The sequence below is a fragment of the Gossypium hirsutum genome, chromosome D02, assembly GCF_007990345.1.
Source record: "Gossypium hirsutum isolate 1008001.06 chromosome D02, Gossypium_hirsutum_v2.1, whole genome shotgun sequence".
NCBI lineage: Eukaryota > Viridiplantae > Streptophyta > Magnoliopsida > Malvales > Malvaceae > Gossypium > Gossypium hirsutum.
In genome coordinates this window covers 1967560-1987163 of record NC_053438.1, presented here as the reverse complement: position 1 = coordinate 1987163, position 19604 = coordinate 1967560, and the positions used below count along the sequence as shown (strand labels likewise).

At 32.6% G+C, this 19604-nt stretch overlaps 3 protein-coding genes across 8 annotated transcripts; 1 reads left to right on the top strand and 2 right to left on the bottom strand.

The window, feature by feature from the left end:
- Nucleotides 1-988: 988 nt before the first annotated feature.
- On the top strand, nt 989-4231 carry LOC107934811 (gamma-secretase subunit APH1-like). The gene is made up of 6 exons (XM_016867324.2): nt 989-1321; nt 1444-1599; nt 1884-1969; nt 2372-2497; nt 2730-2857; nt 3709-4231. Exons 1-6 carry the CDS (start codon nt 1209-1211, stop codon nt 3844-3846), a joined length of 747 nt encoding a protein of 248 aa, XP_016722813.2. The 5' UTR covers nt 989-1208; the 3' UTR covers nt 3847-4231.
- Nucleotides 4232-5418: 1187 nt separating this feature from the next.
- LOC107934806 (uncharacterized) lies at nt 5419-9531 on the bottom strand. Its single transcript, XM_016867317.2, has 8 exons — nt 9223-9531; nt 8339-8513; nt 8116-8178; nt 7910-7976; nt 7677-7777; nt 7360-7404; nt 6497-6967; nt 5419-5863 (listed from the first exon to the last, which is right to left on the bottom strand). Exons 2-8 carry the CDS (start codon nt 8471-8473, stop codon nt 5693-5695), a joined length of 1053 nt encoding a protein of 350 aa, XP_016722806.1. The 5' UTR covers nt 8474-8513; nt 9223-9531; the 3' UTR covers nt 5419-5692.
- A 1033-nt stretch (nt 9532-10564) lies between these two features.
- On the bottom strand, nt 10565-17290 carry LOC107934809 (L-aminoadipate-semialdehyde dehydrogenase-phosphopantetheinyl transferase). Of its 6 annotated transcripts, none has more exons than XM_016867323.2 (6): nt 17053-17273; nt 16082-16214; nt 15346-15590; nt 14701-14872; nt 14109-14224; nt 12578-12691 (listed from the first exon to the last, which is right to left on the bottom strand). In XM_016867323.2, the coding sequence occupies exons 1-6, from the start codon at nt 17166-17168 to the stop codon at nt 12664-12666; spliced, it is 810 nt and encodes a 269-aa protein (XP_016722812.1). In that variant the 5' UTR covers nt 17169-17273; the 3' UTR covers nt 12578-12663. The 6 variants fall into 6 exon arrangements, with proteins under 6 accessions (XP_016722809.1, XP_016729416.1, XP_040943941.1 ...); XM_016867322.2 differs by having other exon boundaries at nt 12658-12910; XM_016867321.2 differs by lacking the exon at nt 12578-12691 and having other exon boundaries at nt 13743-14224; nt 17053-17290.
- Between the last annotated feature and the right edge of the window lie 2314 nt (nt 17291-19604).

Here is a 19604-nt window from a genome sequence, read left to right as displayed (position 1 = left end):
TAATTAAATTAATTTATTCTAATTATTATTTAATTAATTTATAATTAAATAATTGGTCGAATTAAAAATTAAATTAATTAGATCATCATAGTTTCATGAGAACAAGTTAATTAAATTAATTTGTTAATAGATTTTAGTATGGAAAAGTTATCATAACTTCAACGAAATTAGAACTGAATTGAGAAACTAATTTAATTGGTTTAATTTCATAAATGAACAAATGATATTTTTGGGCCTAAGAAATATATTTATTAGGTTGGATAAATTGTATGAGTTGATTTAGAGATCAAATAATACATATAATTGACTCGATGCAGGACGAGGCTCAATAGACCTGGTTTAAAAGCGAGAGGCGATAAACTCTAGTCCCATAAGGGTCAACCCTTGTGTTGATGCTGTCCCTTCCTATACACTCTTTGTGGGAGTTGTGTTTCTTATTAAAATATTATTATTGGGTTAAATCTTATTTTACTGTAGGAAAGGTTTAGTCTTAAATTTTTTTCATAAATTTTCTTTTGGGTAAACTACATTCAAGATCATTGAATTATTGGTAAGTTTACATTCTGGTCACTCAACTTCAAAAAGATCTAAAATGGCCACTAAACTATTCGAAAGTTTTTGTTCAAGTCATTGGACTGTTAAAATTGTTGTTGAATGTCATGAATCCACAAACCAAAATCCAAACAATTTTCTTCTTCGATCTCCACCATTAACGATTAGATCGACTTGGGTCTAAGATATGCTTTTCTACTTATCGATAGGTACTAATCTACCGTATCAATTGCCAAATCATTGCCTGGAGCTCACTAGCAAGACTTTAAAAAAAGAAAAACTATTTAACAATCCAATGACTTTAATAAAAATTTTTGAATAGTTCAGTAATCATTTTGTAACTTTTTGAAGTTGAGTCACCAAAAGATAAACTTACTAATAGCTTAGCGACATTGGGTGCAATTTACCAAATTCTTTTATGCCTACATCAAATTTTGTAGTAAAGGAAATCGGAAGGACTATATTGAAATCTTCAAAAACTTTTATTACCCCTGAGGAAATTTTCAGAAAAAAAAAAAAGAGGCAAAATGACCACATTTCTGTTTTTTTTTTTTCCATTGAACAAAGCTTGAAATCTTAAAACCTTCCCAAATCCCCAATTCCATGTCAAGTAAAATCATCAAAACATAGAAAACTAGAAGAATCAGAGAAAACCAATGACGGTAGCGGCTGGGATCGGGTACGCTTTGGTAGCGTTAGGACCGTCTCTCTCCCTTTTCATCGCTTTTATCTCCAAAAAGCCCTTCTTGATCCTCACTCTCCTCTCCAGGTTTCCCTCATTTTCTCACTTACCAACAGAACCCAACTCTGGGTTTCATCTATTTTTCAATTCTCAATTTGTTAGTCACTTCAAAATTGAAACTTAAAATTTTTGGTTTATTGATAATGCAGTACATTGGTTTGGCTTATAAGTTTGATAATATTATCTGGAATTTGGAGAGCTTTCCTTCCTTTGAATTCAACAACATGGTGGCCTTTTGCAATACTTATATTCTCATCAATTGCTTTTCAAGAAGGTCTTCGCCTTCTTTTCTGGAAAGTTTATAAGTAAGCCAATTGCTATTACCACTCCCCTTTTTGTGTTCTTAATTTCTTTCATAATCAATCATAGTGATATTTAGAAGAGGAAAAAGAATATTGAAATGCTAAGCTCAACTAGGTAAAATGCTTTGAACTGTGGTTCATGAATAGGGGTTATATGCACCTTCCAATGAGCCAAATGCATAAAAGGGGTCTTTGATTAGTTGTATAGTGTCTGTGTACTTGACTGCTTGAATATGATATTATGTTTTGCACGGTTCGATATATGCTTGCATTTTGATATTTCTCAGGAGGTTAGAAGACATATTGGATGCTTTTGCTGATAGGGTCTCAAAGCCACGCTTGTATCTAACTGATAAGATGCAAATTGCTCTTGGTAAGATCGGAAGAGGCTCTCGTATATCTTTCACATTGTCTAAATTACTGTTTTTCACTTGCTTAGGAGTTGACTGTGCCGAGTTGTAGGACGGAGTAAAGGTTAACTTTTACCTTATTTTGTAAAATATCTCCTCTTAGTTATTCTATCAGACCTTTAGTGAGCTAACTCATAGTAAGCTTTAATTCTAGAGAAGCATCATGTTGTACAAAAGCATGTTCAATGGCAATATAGATCAGAAGCGTAACTCTAGTCATACTATGATCCCTCTTTTCCCTTGTTCTCGTTGGCTTTTTTGGAAATAATAGATTGTATTTATGCCCTTTTTATTTTCTTTTCGTAACATTATTTCTTGCTAATTTGATATATGCACTGATATCAAGTTTCCGTTAACTGCATCAGCTGGTGGGTTAGGTCACGGTGTGGCACATGCAGTATTCTTTTGTCTTAGCCTCTTAACACCAGCATTTGGTCCAGCAACTTATTTTGTTGATAGGTGTTCACAGATACCATTTTTCCTTGTTTCTGGTGAGTTATCCCTTTTCTTTTTATAATTTGTCACATGCATATTCATGTATTTCCAATTGGCATTATTGCATCAAGCATACCTCTATCTGCAGTATAGAGACACTGTTCTTTTCATGGAACACATAGTTGGGTCTAAATTTTCTTTGTGGATTGGCTACTATTAAGAACTATGTAAAAAATTGGATTTGAAGCTAAATTTATGTTGTCTAATAGCTTTTATCTAACATTGCAGCAATCATTGCTCTCGCGTTCGTAACGGTCCACACTTTCTCAATGGTTATTGCGTTTAATGGCTATGCTGAAGGGAATAAAGTGGACCAACTCTTTGTTCCCTCGGTTCATCTTGCTGCTGGAATGATGGTAATATTCTACTATTGTTCACATGTTTATGCCACACCTTCATGTTCGGTTTCGGAACCTTACTATGTCCAATAATTTGCAAATCGTTGAACAGCAATTGTTCAGCATCCATGTAGTCTAGTTCATTCAAGCCATGCAACATCAAGGCTTAAAATAACTGATAATATCTATAATCTATCTTCTTGTTGAAATGCGTGAAGGAAATTTTGGAATAGACAGTTTTGGATTTGAATTTTAAGGCCGGTGGATGTTTTTTGTCGGTTCAGTTTGTTATAAATACCTTTGTCAGATTAGTATTACTTAAATGCGTGGAGTTTTAGGAAAAAATGAATTTGGTGAAGTAGCTTCATGAGTTTATACTTATTCCATGCCTGTTGAACGATTTAACAGTAGATGATTTACTATGCTTGTTTGTAATTTGCCCTCTTGTACTGTCAAAATTAGCTCACTTCTATCATATAACTTGAGCTGTACTTTGAACTTTTGCGGTAAAAATACCAAGGAGGCCCTTGTAGTAGTCAGATTGCATTTTGGCCCCTCTACTAAAAAAATGGGCAAAATAGTCTCTGTACGTTAGATCAAAAAGCAAACTGGTCCTTCTATTAAAAATTTCATCCATTTCCACTGTTAAAACCCGGTCTCTGTGCATCAGCATGCCGTACACGCAGCACACCATGTCATTGTTTGGTTATTCCATCAGGCACGCCATAGATGAATTTTTTACAGAATGGACTAATTTGCGCATCTTTTGAGTAGAGAGAGCAAAATGCAATCTTGTACAGGGGGTCTCTATGATATTTTTACCAACTTTTGCAAGTTGTGAATGATTCTTACTGACATCTTTCCTCCAGACTTTGATAAATTTTGCATACGGTGGCTGCGTTATTGGGATTCCTCTTCTCTTCTTAATGGCAATCTTGACCGTGATGCACTGCGGGAGGATGGTTTGGAGAAGATTAAGTGAAAGCCAAAGGCAGGTTGATTCATAACAACCACCTACTTCTACAATTTCTCCCTTTGTTTATTTGCAACTACACAGTTCCTACCGTGAAGATGTTAGAACATCTAAATCCAGTAAACTTCCTTTTTCAATGAATGAAAGTTTGCAACAACTAAGACCATTCTTTCAAACCCGCGTCTAGCGGCTTATTACATGCGTATGTTTACGATGCCTATCGTAGTTGTATAGTTTGGTGTCTTCTTGCACTGATCTGTATTTCTTACCATTTCATTTAGCAAAAGACAACATTGACAAGTTCCTTTAAACATAGAGGCATGTGTTTAGCTTTGCTTAGTTCAGTGGATGTTTATAGTTTGATGGTCTATTTTACTTGGGAGACTTCTTTCAATAATCAATTTGATCATATTGTGAAACCTTGGAGTATGTTTTTTTTATGGGTTAAATCATTATTTGGGGTTTGAACTTGACAACTATTTTCACATTGTGGCATGAACCGTTTTTAGTTCAAGTTAAGCCCTGAACTTTATAATTTTTCCCCATCAAGGCTTAAACTTTTGTCCAAGTTAGTCCTTAAACTCGATAAACGTTCCCATATCGAGGCCTAAGCTTAGCAATTATTCTCACGTTAGGGTTTGAATTTTAGAGTTTTTAAGAAAATATTAGATACTAACTTGGACAAAAGAAAAGTTCAAACTGTAAAATTAAAGTCTAACTTGGATAAAAAAATTTAAGTTCCAAATCAAGGTCTAACTTGGATAAAAAAAAATTTTAAGTTCCAATATGAAAATAGTTGACAAGCTCAGGTCTTAAAAAGTAATTTAACACCTGTTATCTCGATTCTTACTCTCTTTTTTTTTCATTTTCATGAAATATTCAGATATATAGATATGAATATGAGAGTACAATCCGTTGATTAACCCATGAAAGGTCCTTAAGCAACTCAACAACAAAATCATCAACTCAACAATAAAATCATATATATAAATATATATATATATATATACTAACTGTTTATTAAATCTTTAACTAAGTTGGAGTCTCTTTCAATAGGTTCACTCGATAAAAAAATTAAAATTACAAAAATATTTTTTTGTAATTAAAAATTTTATATTATTTAAGAGTATTTTAATCTTTTTTCTTTTTAAGAAAAATCAATTAGATTATTAAAATCTTAAATTTACAACTCAACTAAAGTTTTATACCAATATATTTTATATAATTTTGTTTTAATATATATAATTTATTATTTATATCAATTGTATATTCTTTTTAAGCACAGTTGTGTTTTAAATTCACAACTTTTATACGCATATTCATGTGATAGGATTTTCAGTATTAATAATGTTAATTGAGTCAGTATCGCAAGTCAACTCAATACTAACTCACAATTAATGACAAAATCATGATATATAATTGTAGTAAATTTAGTATTGTTTATTTACCGTATTTATGCTTTTAATATCATACATATTTTAAGTGTTATTTTAATTAATAAATTTTAAACATACATTTCATTGTTTATTGTATATTATTTATATATATATATGAGATTGTCGTGTGATAAGATATATATATATATATATATATATATATATGAAAATGAACATTAAAGTCAAGACTTAAAATTAACTAAAATTTGATTTACAATTAAAATGAAACAAAATATGACCAAAAAAAAGAAATACGTAGCAAAATTAGCCTGCACTAATTCTTCTCAAATGTCCCAACCTCATTATTGCTACTAAAAGAATTGAAACAATTTTCTTATATTTGTATTTTGCTAACACCAATTACCATAGAAAAACTAAAACACAATGTTTGCAATCACTTCAGCAGCCATTTTTGTTCTTTCCATGATACTGAAACTTTGTCACTCACTTGAGAAAAAACTTCCAGATATCTCTATCACTCACTTCTTTGATCAAATGTGCTCCAAAAATGCCTTCTTCATCTACTAGGCTCCTGAGGTGTCTTGCTGCCGTGTTGAAGCCGACATAGTTCTTCTTTGTTGCTAAGTATACTACTCCGTACGGTGGCCTCAGACACTGGTTGTTCGTGATCATGGTTGAAAATGATAAATCATGTCAAAATGTGGAGTTTAAAGACATTGTAAAGAGGGGAAGTCGATCAATGCAATGGCATCAAGGCTCCGGGTGTGATATACAACTCGATACATATACACCCTTACTTCAAATCATGAGTTTTTCGGGATGCCAATGTTGCTTCAATTGCATTGTTTATAAACAGACAGGGAGAGTAAAAGTACTATGGATGCCATTGTGCTAGAAGTCGGATTGTATTTTGTCCCTTTACTCAAAAATTGGCAAATTTAGTCTTTGACACTAGATTGAAGAGCAATTTAATCCTTTTGTTAAAAATTTCATCCATTTCTATTATTTAAAACTAGTCTTTGTACGTTAGCATGAGGTACATGTAACTGTCTAGTAATTTCATCAACAACACTAGTTTTTAACAATAGAAATGGATGAATTTTTTAATAGAAATGACCAGTTTGCTCTTTCATCTATCGTATAAAGACTAATTTGCCCATTTTTTGAGTAAAGGGGATAAAATGCAATCTGACTCCTAGTATAAAGGCCTCCATGATACTTTTACTAACAAGGACATGATAAATACAAAGGTTTTCTTCTTTCCTTATGCGAAATTAAGAAACTAACCTTCTTAATCAGTGCGTATAATTTCTTCAATGATGACATCGGGTATGGAATTTCAGTCATCAAAATAACATCATAACCGCCTTCTCCTTGATCTGTTTCACTAGCTCTTTCCCATGCACGACTTCTCGAAAGTCTTCTCGATCTCCTCAACGAAAGTTCTTGTGCTAAAATGCTACCATCTTGGCTGCTGCAGCCATCCAAGAAATCCTCCTCGGAGAAGCTAAAGCTCAGTCCTGGAGTCATTTCAGATACATCATTTCGAACAACGGATAATACAGAGGGGAGTTCTTCCCAATCCCCAGCATAGAAGCGCACTGTTGGGGCAAGAGTTTGTCTAGATGGAGTCAAAGGACTCTCCGGCTGTCGACTTTGCCTGTCCCTGGCTTGCTCAAGGTTTGCAAGAACATTGGGTATGGTAGCACAACGAATAGTCTCTGCACTGAGGTCTTGAAAGTGCATTGTACAAGCACCCTGTACCAGGAATGAATAAATGGAGTTCAACTAGATCCTTCATAAAAATAAAATTGCTCGACTATTTTCCAGAGTATGGTACAAGCCGGTTGCTCTCATATACCGGACTCCCTCCCCAACCCACCCACCAGCCCTTTACGACTTTTCATTTTTCTTGAAGTATTCTTGCCCGAGATATATCTAGATATGGCTATGGGGATATAATCCTCCAAAGGCCCTCCGAATGGATGGAAATCTTGGATATACCCAAACCCGAGTAACATAGATTATATACATACGTATACAATTCCCAATCTATTAATAGTTGATAGAATTGAGATCTTATAGAATTAGTAAAAAGAAAGAGACACGGTACATAGGTGGAATAATCTAAGATCAATGAAGAAGAATACCTTCAAACAAGCAAAAATCCCGGGAAGTCCATAGCCACAACCCAACTGTAAAAGTTATTGAATAAGATGATTAGCTCACATTCTACATCAAAAGCTACAAAACCAACAGATTAATTCCTTAAGATTTTATTCTATAAACGAAACAATAACTTTCGGAGAAGCACAAGAGCACGGCAACTTAAAACATATTTTTCTATAAAGAAAATGAAAGCGGCGATATATTGTGTTTAATAGTTAAAAGGAATTCAAAAGAAATAAAAACAAATGCTACTTGCAGTGATTGCTTACGTATTCGGATTTTTCTATGATTAAATTACCTCAAGCACCCTTTTCCCTCTAAAGCTCAATTGTCCATCACGAATCTCATGCTTAAGGATGTTAACAAGATCGATAGAGCTGTCCCAAGATTTCAGAAACCCTGAAAAACAAAATTATTTTATACAACTGATCAATTTGGCAAGTAAACACTTGAACTGTCATCATACTTTGTAACAATAAAATATTAAATAAAATGTATGGTTCGATAAAATGTAGTGCATAACTAGCTTACCCTCAGGTTTTGACGATATCAGTTCAGAACCGGTGAAACCAATAATATCAGCAACACTAATTCTTCCCTGTAGAAGGTCGGAAACACATCAGTAAGCATATGCTAAGCTTGTTTTTTAGATGACCACCACCACCATACATATGAACACAATATCTGAGCGAGAAAAGAGAAGGAAGATACACGGATAAAACAATGAGTCAACTCACCTTGAACACATTGAGTCCTTGCAGGTCTACATTATCCCCAGCATACTTATAAGGATGAGCTGTCTGCACAATATTCGAATGTCTTTAATTTTGAAAGCAAATTTAATCACCACCGAGTCACTCGCATAAAAGAAAACATCTATGCGGATGGTAGTCGATCATCTATGCATTAGTAACACATTTAAATTCCACAAATTTATCTTGCTAGGGAGATGAAAAGCACCTTTGAGGGGAGAATCTCCACAGCCGGAGACGAGAGATGGACATCTCTCTCTGATGTAGTAGACATGCTTTGGCTTCCTCGGTCTTGAGGCACTAAACCCGGCAAGCATTGTGCAAGAAGTGACGGTGCACGCATCTCGGTTGATGGTAGGGAATAGTTATTAAGAAAGAAGAATCTGAAAATATCAACATTTCCATTAATAACAACCATTTCGAAGGTGGATCACAAACACGATATCAAAACAAATAAGGAGGAAAAGACATATATATATACATACATAATTCATCATGAGGATATTGTAGTTACACTTGATCAAACCAGTAAATAACAAAATTAAACGAGATTGAAACTGGGCTAGATTCAGCTAATACATTACAAACCACAATACATGGCATCAAAGAAAATCCCAAGTACATGAACATGAAAGCTAATACATTACAGAATTAAACACAGATAACATCAAAATTGTTCTTCAATTAAAACAAAACCTTCAAGTTTGGTTTTTTATTTATAAATGACCTAATAGATTAATGTTAGAAGCAATTCTTCAGCTACAAAACAAACCCAAATATTTAATATATAAAGAAATTTCATATATATAATTAAGAAAATGCTAAATTATGAAAAATTAAGTAAAGTCAAGATGAATCCAAGTCTTAATTCTAATCAACAGAGTCAAAATCAACTCAAACAAAAACAAGATCAACTTAACTAAAGCAAACTAGAAAAGGGAAAGTTCATAGCATTGAACCTGAAAAGACCCAAAAGTCAGATTAACCAAAAACTTTCTAGAAAAAGTAAATTTGGGGAAATTAAAACCAACCCATATCAAAATTAAATAAGAAAACAAAAACCCAGAAGCCAAAAATTGAAAAGAAACTTACCCAGAAAAGAGAAATGATCAGCAAATAATTGTCAATAAAAAAAATCTAATTGTTTTGAGGATTTAGAAGTAAAGATCAAAGCTTTATAATTTGTGAGAACAGAGATTTATCACATTGGAAAGTCAAAAATTAAATTTTAATTTAGAAAAAAAAAAACAGATGACTCATTTAGACAGAGAGGAGAAGCAGAAGGAAAAGAAGCTTCCATTTCTGACTTTGTTTCACTGAAATAGTGAAATTCCTGTTTTACCCCTAATGTTATTATTATTATTTTCATTATTGAATATGCCATTAGCATTATTCCAAAAAGAACTGCCATTAACATAAGTCTCAACTCACCATTTAATAGCTTCCAATAAATAAATATATATATTATGTCATGTTAGTGATTTTCTGAAATAAAAATAATTTCTAGATTTAAAAATTATGTTTTAGATGAGAATAAGAAATAAAAATGATTTTTTATACATTTAAAGTTCAATTTTTTATAGATATTTTTATTTATTTTTCTTTAAACTGGTACAAAATAACTTGAAGCATTATTTATAATCTGAGGTATGAAAATATTTGATTGGAAAGACTGTTTTTCTTTTCTTAAGCACAATTATTGTTTTTTGAAATAGATTCAACTGCAAATTTTGTCACTAATGAAAATGCCAAAATTAGTAGCGACATTTTAGTAAATAATGACTAAATACAAGGGCGGTTTTGTTGGTACTCTACTTTAAATTTCATCAATTTTCTCCTTTTTCTTGCTTAATTTTAAAAATTATATTTTATAGAAAGAATTAAAAGTCCCAATAAACTCATCAATTCGACTTTAATTTAATATTTTTGAAATTGGACTGTGGTTAAACCGATTAAACTATAATTCTTTGTTCATTTGATTTAATCAATTTTTAGTCTAATTCGATCCGTTCATACTAATTTAAAATTAATCAATTTTTGTCTTATTCCAAAATAGTGTATCTTTCAATTTTCAATCTCTTTCAATTTTGAATCCAATTGTCCAGTCCAATCCAATTTTGAAAATATTAACTTTAATTTTTAAATTAGACCTAATTTTTTTTATTAAATTGTCTAAAAATAGAATCCAAAACCATTAACCAAATATTTCAAGATAAATTCTTTATCAAAATATCAATAATTCAATCAACAAAAAATAATTTTAATTTGTACGAAGATTTTTAAAACTAGATCAGTGGTCAAATCGATCAAATCACTGATTTATTGTTCCAATTAATATGTCTGGTTTTATTAAATAAATTATTAAAAATTCAAAAAAATTTGATTCAACTACCTGGTTCAACCAGAGTTTTGCTCGGTTAAATTAGCTCTCGAATCAACCAATTTAATGACTTTTTCTGGACCAATACCCCAGCTAATCCGGTTCAAACAACCTTGATTTATACATTAAAATACCTGAATTTGACAAACTCAAGATCAAACTTAACAAATAATGGACCTAATTCAATATTTAGACAAGTAATCATAGAGCTTCATCAAGCAAAAAAACACCTTCATTGAAATCTGAATCAATCCCTTCATGCCCATCAAACTCACCAAGCCCTACAACTTTTTCAATTGGAACATCCCCATTTGATGTAAAATCATCTTCCCACAAGTTTCTACAAGTTGAAATTGATCCCATGGTGTCATCTTCTTCAACTTTTAATGCCAGAATTTGGTTTTCAATGTTTAATGGCACTATTTTCACCGAAACTTTTGTCGATTCTCTCAATCTTGAAGGCATCGTGTTCCCCTTTCTGATTTTGCGGCCACCGTTGTGACAATCTTTGCTTCCTTGTTTTGGTTTCTGTAGATTTTTATTCGTGTTGATGGTTTCCTCAAGAGCTGTAACCTTTATAATGTCTTTTCGAGGAGACATGGTGAAGTGTTTCCAAGTTTCCTCGGATTTCCAATCGATTTTCCTCTCGAATGGCCAGAAAATCGGCTCATCACCATTGAGATCTTCGATGTTTTCTGCTTCAGAAGCCTGTTTCAAGAACAGATTAGATTCTGGTATTGTAGGATCCAGAAAAACAAAAAAAGTTAAGCAAGGCGATTTCAAGAAGCTTCTATTTCCATGATACAATGCTTTTAATCGAACAGAATAATCAGTATAATGCACTTTGAATTGTTATTGAATCAGTGTGAAAGCTAGATAACCAAGTATAGTGAAAGAAAAGTAAGAAATTATTGTTTGAATTGATAAGCTTATATATATACATGGTTGTCAGAATTGGACTAATGTTGGTTGAACTAGGAATCGATGGCCCAATTGATTCAATCGGTACCATAAAACAGGTGAAGGATTGAACCAGAAAAAACCAGAACCAATAAAAAACTGATCAAACAAGGTTTAAAAAACTCACTCCTAGATAAGAGAAATGAACCTAAAAATTCCTAAAACTTAAATGTAGGCTTGTTGGAAAAATCTTTGTCCATCAATTTTGTAGGACGGCCTGGTTCAACTTGTCCGTACTAATTCCCGGGTCAACCGGCCTAATGGTTTTCTCTAGACCGATATCCCGGCCAGTCCAGTTTAAACAACATGGATCTATACATTAAAATAACCGAACTTGACAAAGTCAAGATCAAACTAGAGTGAAAGAAAGCAAGAAATTATTGTTCAAATTGATGAGCTTATATATAGATATGGTTGTCAGAACTGGATTGTATTGGTTGAACCAGGAATCGATAGTCTAACTGGTTCAATCGGTACCATAAAACTAGTGAAGGATTGAACCAGAAAAAACCAGCAGAACCAATAAAAAACCGATCAAACCAGGTAAAGAAAACAGGTTAGAAAACCGTTTGAATAAGATTTTAAGCTGGTTTAAATATTTCATTTTTATGAATTTTTTAGAATTTTCTAAAATTTTTATTTCGTAATGGTTGAACTAGTTGAACTTAAAACCGATGGTCTGACTAGTTCGACCACCGTTCTGGTTCTTACAACATTGTGTATAGAGCATCAATCAGTGCTCAGATGCCCTCCGAGAGGTAACAATCTTTCGGTAAAGAAAGGTTATCGAATAGTTAGAACCAGTCAGATGGAAAATAAAGGGCCGGAAACCAACATCTACTTTCGACTTCCAAACCGCATCTTCCTTCCCTTTCCTTTCTCTTTTTGAACGAAAGAAACTCCTCAAAAGCTTGAAAAAATTAGTGAGAAGCTTATTCCTAGATGAAAAAAAATGAACCTAAAAATGCTTAAAACTTAATGCAGGACTGGTGGAAAAATCTAATTTTTCCATCAATTTCAAAAAAATAGAGGGAACATGAAAATTTTCAAGCTTAATTTCTATGTAAATACTTTATAATATATATTATACGCAACAGGTTATTCATACCTGAGATGAAGAATCGAGATCAGTGCTTGCAGATGCCATTGTTGACAGCCATGAAACTAACCATTCATCACTTCCGTTACGTTCTTTAAAAAAAGATGAAGGTGAAAAACAACCTGAAGACAGCCACATAGTTTCATCATCAGCAGATGAGATAAAGCTTCCATTACTAAGTATTTGTTCATCAAAATTATCATCTTCCGCCATTGACGACCATGGAGAAACATGAACGAATTTCTTCCTGGATTTACAGATAGGACCCATCTTTTTAATATGTGATCTAATGGAATCAGTTTCATCAGAAGAAGGTGATAGTGATCCCGGAAGCTCGTCTTCTGTTCGAACATCGAGATGCTTCAGCTTCTTCATTGAAAGTGAATGAATCTCTTTGAAATATCAGAAACAGTTCTTGTTTCTTTCCATTAATGGACAATTCAACACCTTACATAGGGCTAACCAGTTGATACACAAACATATGTGTATATATATATATACAAACAAAAGGAAAGTACAGATTTATAAGCCTGCAATGACAGGCACTCATCAAGCATTCCAAGCAGATAAAACAAAGATCTAATGCATGACAAACAAAGAACAAACACAGCAATACGATATAAAGCATTAGCATACTAAGAAGCAAGATGAATAAGTCAACATTTACATTAATAAAATATTAAATATGAAAAAAAAATTATATAACCACGATCATGACATAAAAAAACATCAATGTCAAAGTCTCCATAAGTTTATAAGTAGTAGTCAATTTATATATATTATCTATATAAATACAGAAAAGTAGTAGTCAATTCATAATACATATGAAATGTATTATCTGAGGTTGAAATATTGTTAAAATTAAAAGAGATTTAGAGATTTAAAAGAATTTTATGTATCATTGATATTGATGTTTAAAATATAATAGAATAGAATAGTCACCATAGTTGTATGGTAGGTAGAATTAGTCAATAATTAATGCAAAATAAGGAAAATAAAATAATTGAATTAAATGAGAAAAGAAAAGTACCACACAAAAATAAAGGAAAAGCTAGAATATTTCAACAATGAAATTTCTTAATAACTTCCTACGGATTATATGATGAAAATGTAAAATGTATACAAAGATAATGATACCAATCCAATACTAAAATATCAACAGAGTCAGGTGTATTGGCAAAAGAAAATTTTGTGTTGATTTTCATTTAGAGGCGAGCAATAATCAATTTGAACCGAACAATCAATCCAACATATCAAATTTGATTAATTTGGTTCAATGTATTCGGTTTTGAAATTGACACATATATATCCATATCTGATATTCATGCCTGAGTCTAAGTAACATACATTCCTGATTCCACCCTTTGACTCTAAAAATTCGAAGTCAGGTTCTAGAAATCACAGACTCGAGATCTAACAAAACTCAATGTCCAACTAGGGGATGTTTCATTGCATCCTGTTCTACTGTTTTCCCCTTAACAAGAACGCTTTGCTTTGTGTATAACTGAAATGAGCTCTTCTACAGTTCTCAAGACAAACCTTGGATTGGGAAGATGAAGACCCACATTGTGCTCTTCTTCATTGAACTTTGTTCGTTTTAATGATCTCTTATAACTCTCAATGGCCAATCTTGGGTGCCCTCTTGCAATTGATACCTGAAATGCTCGATAAGCTAGCTTAATGAAAACTTAAAACTTGTATTGAAGAAGTTATTAACATATCCCTACATTGGTATGGAGATATTATCCTTGAGGATCCTCCAAATATACGAAAATCTTGAAAGAATAAAAAAGAAAAAGAAAAAACACACACCTGTGTCCAACACATATTTGTATCCGACATTTACACCCGAGTTAGAGTAACACAAGCACAATTCCAATGGGAGGTTGCTACCAAATACAAACTTTTCTTATGCAACAGGTTGGTTATTAAGATCTCAGCTTTAAGACTAAAGAAACATCACTCCCTTGAGGGATTTTATGTATTACAGCATATCATGTTAATGCCATGCATATCTCAAACAAAACTCTGCAGTGCTTGTTTTTAAAATCTACATGATGCAGTTCCATGAAACATTAAAAAAGAAAAAAAGAGAGTAAAAATAACAGAGGAAATTCAATGTAGAACTCACCGAGTGTCCTTTATCCAAATCGAAAAGCCAAAATCTCCATTGCTGATTTGTAACTCCATCAACTTTAACAGATATGCTCGTCCAGTTAGTATGATGAAACTCCACTTTATGCAATCCATATGCTAATCCACTCCCTATAGCTTTGACATATGCTTCTTTCAAACACCAGTATCTACAAAATACGTCTAAACAATTTACCAGCGACTCTAAACTAGAAGAGTTATGCAAGTTAAACAGCTTTTAACTATGGTTGTATGACTACACAAGGTAAAAGACAGTTTGAAGCATAATGGTGCAAAATGATTCCCTTGATAATGATCAACTTAAATTACACTGATCAATATCCATTAGAAGCACCAAATTGAAGTACGAGAAATACCCTATATTTAATCGTGCAGAGAAATCAAATCAATGTCCTATTAATTACTGCAGAGACAACTCGACTAGTATTAATCCTGAGTTTAGGTAGTTTCATCATGATAGATAATCCAATGGGTCAAAGTTGAATAGTTCATAAAATACATCTTTTTCTCTATCTGTTTTCACCTTAAACAAATGAACCCGAATGTAAACCAAGCTCCTAACGACTGTGGGCTACTCTTCAAACTTTTTCTAGTAATTTTAATAGATTTTGTACAAACATACCTGTAAAACTCGGCCAAAACCTCCTCATTGTTTCCAACACTTATTATTCGATCCCATTCTGAACTTGAAAAGTACGATGAAAAGTTTTGAATGTATTCTGGAACAGTCTCTTTCTCGGGAATCATAAAATTAACAATGTCCAACCCGACAAGGCATAGAGGTTCAGATGCTATTGCCACATAGTCACCATGATGAGAAACATTGAAATTAAAATTGGGAAACTCAAAGCAAAATCTAGCACATTCCTGGAGAGACAAAATGTTCATGGAATGTTATGCATTGCTATAGATATGGAATTACATTACAGCCAAGAAATGATCAAGAGATATTATCAACATAATATTTACATCATGCAATGTGAATCAGAAATCTACCATTTCAACAATCTATGACAATCCTTTATCGATGTGTCCATTGCAAGTAACAATGTGAATGAGCAGTCAGATTTTACAACAGAACAAGTTAATAGAAACCAAAATATTATCATCATCAAGAAATTCGAAGACTGAGAGACATAATTTATATGAAAATGTTGACGGACTTGGTCCACCTATGTAAATACACCCGAAAAAACTCAAATGGATTCGATCAAATTTTCTCTTATATTCTAAACAAAAAAAAATACAAAAAACTTCTCATCCAGGTTCTGGTAAAATCTTCATTTAACAATGTAATCAACGAAAGAAAACTGGCAATCGATCAAATTAGCAAATAAATTGACTGGCTGCTATCATACCAAAAAGGGTTTGCCTTCCAACGTGCGGTTTATAATAATATCTGGATATGGGATTCCCAGCACCTCATGTACAAGAGTATATTGGAGCAACAAGCTAACTAGAGCCCTTTTTCTATCCTCCATTTTCACAAATCTACAAAGGTGAAAATTCATTAGTTTTTACAGATTTTGCTTGTAGATATCCATTGTCCAAGCACTGTACAACATTTGGAAATATATTATAACTTAATCATATAGACTAAGCCAAAGAAACATAATTAAGTTATTATCAGCTAACACTCGGTCACCGCTGACACATTTGAATTGAAACAAAACTTGAATTTAATCATAAATTTAGTACTAAAAATCTTAATTTTCCAAGAACCAGAGCACTTCTAATCGTATTCCATTCGAAGCAAGCATTGTCAAGGCATTCACCTAAGCAAGTCTAGGTGCCAAACTCGCATATATAACTCTCACAAAAATTTGTGCTTCACTTCACTAAGGCAAGACACATTACTCAAACTCTTCATTTTACTCGAAGTACTCATGTCCGACACATAATATGAGTATGGGATATGATACTCCAAGATTCTCACAAATATATAGAAAAACATAGAAACAATTGAATATACCGATGACAGCACATACTCTAATTTACAAACACTCGAATCCGAGCAACATAGAAGGCAAGTGTTTCTTTTTTATGTATTTACTTCGATAATATTGCCTTACAAGTATTTCACAACCCAACACAATGTCATCTCTTAAAAGGCTACTTCATATGAACCAAATGAACTAAACCCAGATTCAAGTTCATGTTTTTGTTGTGTATCTGAATAAAACACAATGAACAATTGGGTGAATATACATCAACACGACATGATAATAACTTCAAAGTGGCCTAGCTGATCAAACAAACGAATTCCGCATTATTTTTTTTCCAAAAAACTGAACATAATTAAAAAAAAAGTTGAAGCAGAGGCAAAAACCTGGTAATGGAGGAGTGATGGGTTTGAGGAAGAAGAGAAAGAGCAAAAGAGAAATCATTGGAAGATGGGTTCCACTTTGATATGTCTACTATCCATCTTCGAACCCCCTTCTCCATCAATCATCAAACAAGAACTCCTTTTTCTTACCCAAATTTTCCCTCTTTGCTTTCTGTTTTCATATGATCAACTGTCCTTTTTTCGATTTTAATATCATATTATTGCTGAATATTACTTGATTACAAGGTGCCAAAAGTGACGGCCGCCTTAAAAAAAAATTTGACGGCCATTAGATTTTTTAGGGTAAACTATAGTCAAGGTCACTAAACTATTAGTAAGTTTATATTTTGGTCACTTAACTTCAAAATGTTACAAAATGGTCACTAAACTATTCTAAAGTTTTCATTAAGTCACTGAACTATTCGGAAGTTTTTATTTCAGTCGGGTTGTTAAGTGTTTTTTTTTTTAAATCAGATTAGTGAGCTCCAAGTGACAATTTGAGTATAGGTACGGTGGATCAGTACCCATTAAAAAATAGAATAATATACCATAGATCCTAATTGATCTGACGATCAATGCCGGAGATTGGAGAAGAAAGTTGTTTGGATTTTGGTTTGTATATTCGAGACGTTCAAAGTTGTTTCATTAAAAAAACTAAACTATGGAAGAGAAATTAGAGCTTTCGATTGTTGCACGCGATGCTGACAAAGAATGTTATACAACAGTGATTTTAATAACCCAGTGACTTAAATGAAAACTTTCGAATAGTTCAGTAATTATTTTGTAACTTCTTGAAATTGAGTTCATAAAACGTAAGCTTACTAATATTTTAGTAACATTGAATATAGTTTAAGAAATTTGATATTATATATAATATTGATACTATATATGCCCAACCTGACTTAGGCTTAGTTTGGATGGGTGATGCATGTACCTTTGATAAGGTTCAAAACAGCAGTGAGGGTGAAATTGATTACTATAGCTGTGAGGTAAAAGATTTCACCACACTACAACCACCGCCCATCCAAAGGAGGCCTTAGCCTGTAAACACATTTTGTCAAGTTAGAATGGTCTCTAAAGTTCAAAACATTATAATTTAATCCTCAAAGTGCGAAGGGTAAGGCATTGGCCTCGTGGTAAAATGGAGGAATTGCACTTTTTGCCATTCAAAAATTAATAATTCAATATAAGTTTATTTTAGCCCTTTCGTTGTCCAAAAATTAATAATTCAATATAAGTTAATTTTAGCCCTTAGTTAACATTTATAATTTTTACCCCTTTTAATAATTAACAATTCAATTTAAATAATTTTGATATAAAAATTTTTACAATAGCCCCTTCAACATTTTATAATTTTAACTCGACTCTCAAGACGAAATTCTAACTTCACTCAACAAAATATCATATCAATAGTCATCTTATAAACTTAGGCATTAGGCTATGTGTTAGTTTCCTTTAGTTTTCTATTGTTTTAGGCTTAGGTTTTCTTTTCTTTTATTTTCATTTTTAGATTAGATTTTCTCTTTTCCTTTTAGATTAAATTTTATTTTTGTTAATTTCTTTCTTCTTTCTTGTTAAAAGCTCTTGTAAATGAAGATGAATCAAGCTTTCGGGTGCCATTGGTTCCACATCTAAATGAGTATTTCTTACCTTTCTCTTTATATTGTGCATATTAATTGTTCGATGAAATGTTTATTTGGATGTTAAGCTTTATCATGTGCTAAATTGTTTGATGGTTGGTTGATTGATTATTTGTTAATTTAAGTTAATGTTTATGCTTGATTAGTTGGTTGTTTGATTATATCGAAATACTTAATACACTAGAATTGACGCCTCTAGTGAAAAATCTAGATAAACGAGACCGAAATGAAAGTTTATTATTAATGTGACAGCCCTAAAGTGACCCTAGTCGGAAAGCGGTCTCGGGACCGCTAGACCGAGTCACCAAATTATTTGAATGTGATAATTATTGCCTAAAATATGTGAATATAAATGTGTGAAAGTTTTAAGCTTCGATTTAGTTAATTGCATGTGAATTTAGTTGATAGGACTTATGTGAGAAAATTTAGAAATGTGCTAGGCAAATGCAAGTGGCCTAATAGTGCATGTAATCAAAGGGGTGGACTTGCATGTCAATTCCCCCCCCCCATTTAAGTACTAGTGGCCGGCCATGACAAGGGATGATGGGCAAAACATGTCATGAAACATGTTGTGTTAATGGAAAAATAAAATAAGAAGCATGGGCAAAACATGTCATGAAACATGTTGTGTTAATGGAAGAATAAAATAAGAAGCATGGGCAATAAACTAATAAGAAATTGAAGGAAGAAAACAAAGAGAAAAAAATGTGTTCATCATTCTCATGCATGACCAAAAAAAAAAAGAAGAGAAAAGCTCTCATGTTGTTCTTGGCCGAATAGGAGAAAGAAAAAGAAGGAAAAAGAGCTTTGAGGAAATCGGCTATGCTGGTTTGATAGACTAAGGTATGTTTGATGATGTTCCATGAGATGCATGCATGTTTTAGTAGTTAGCTTGAGTTCTAAATAGCCCATGGT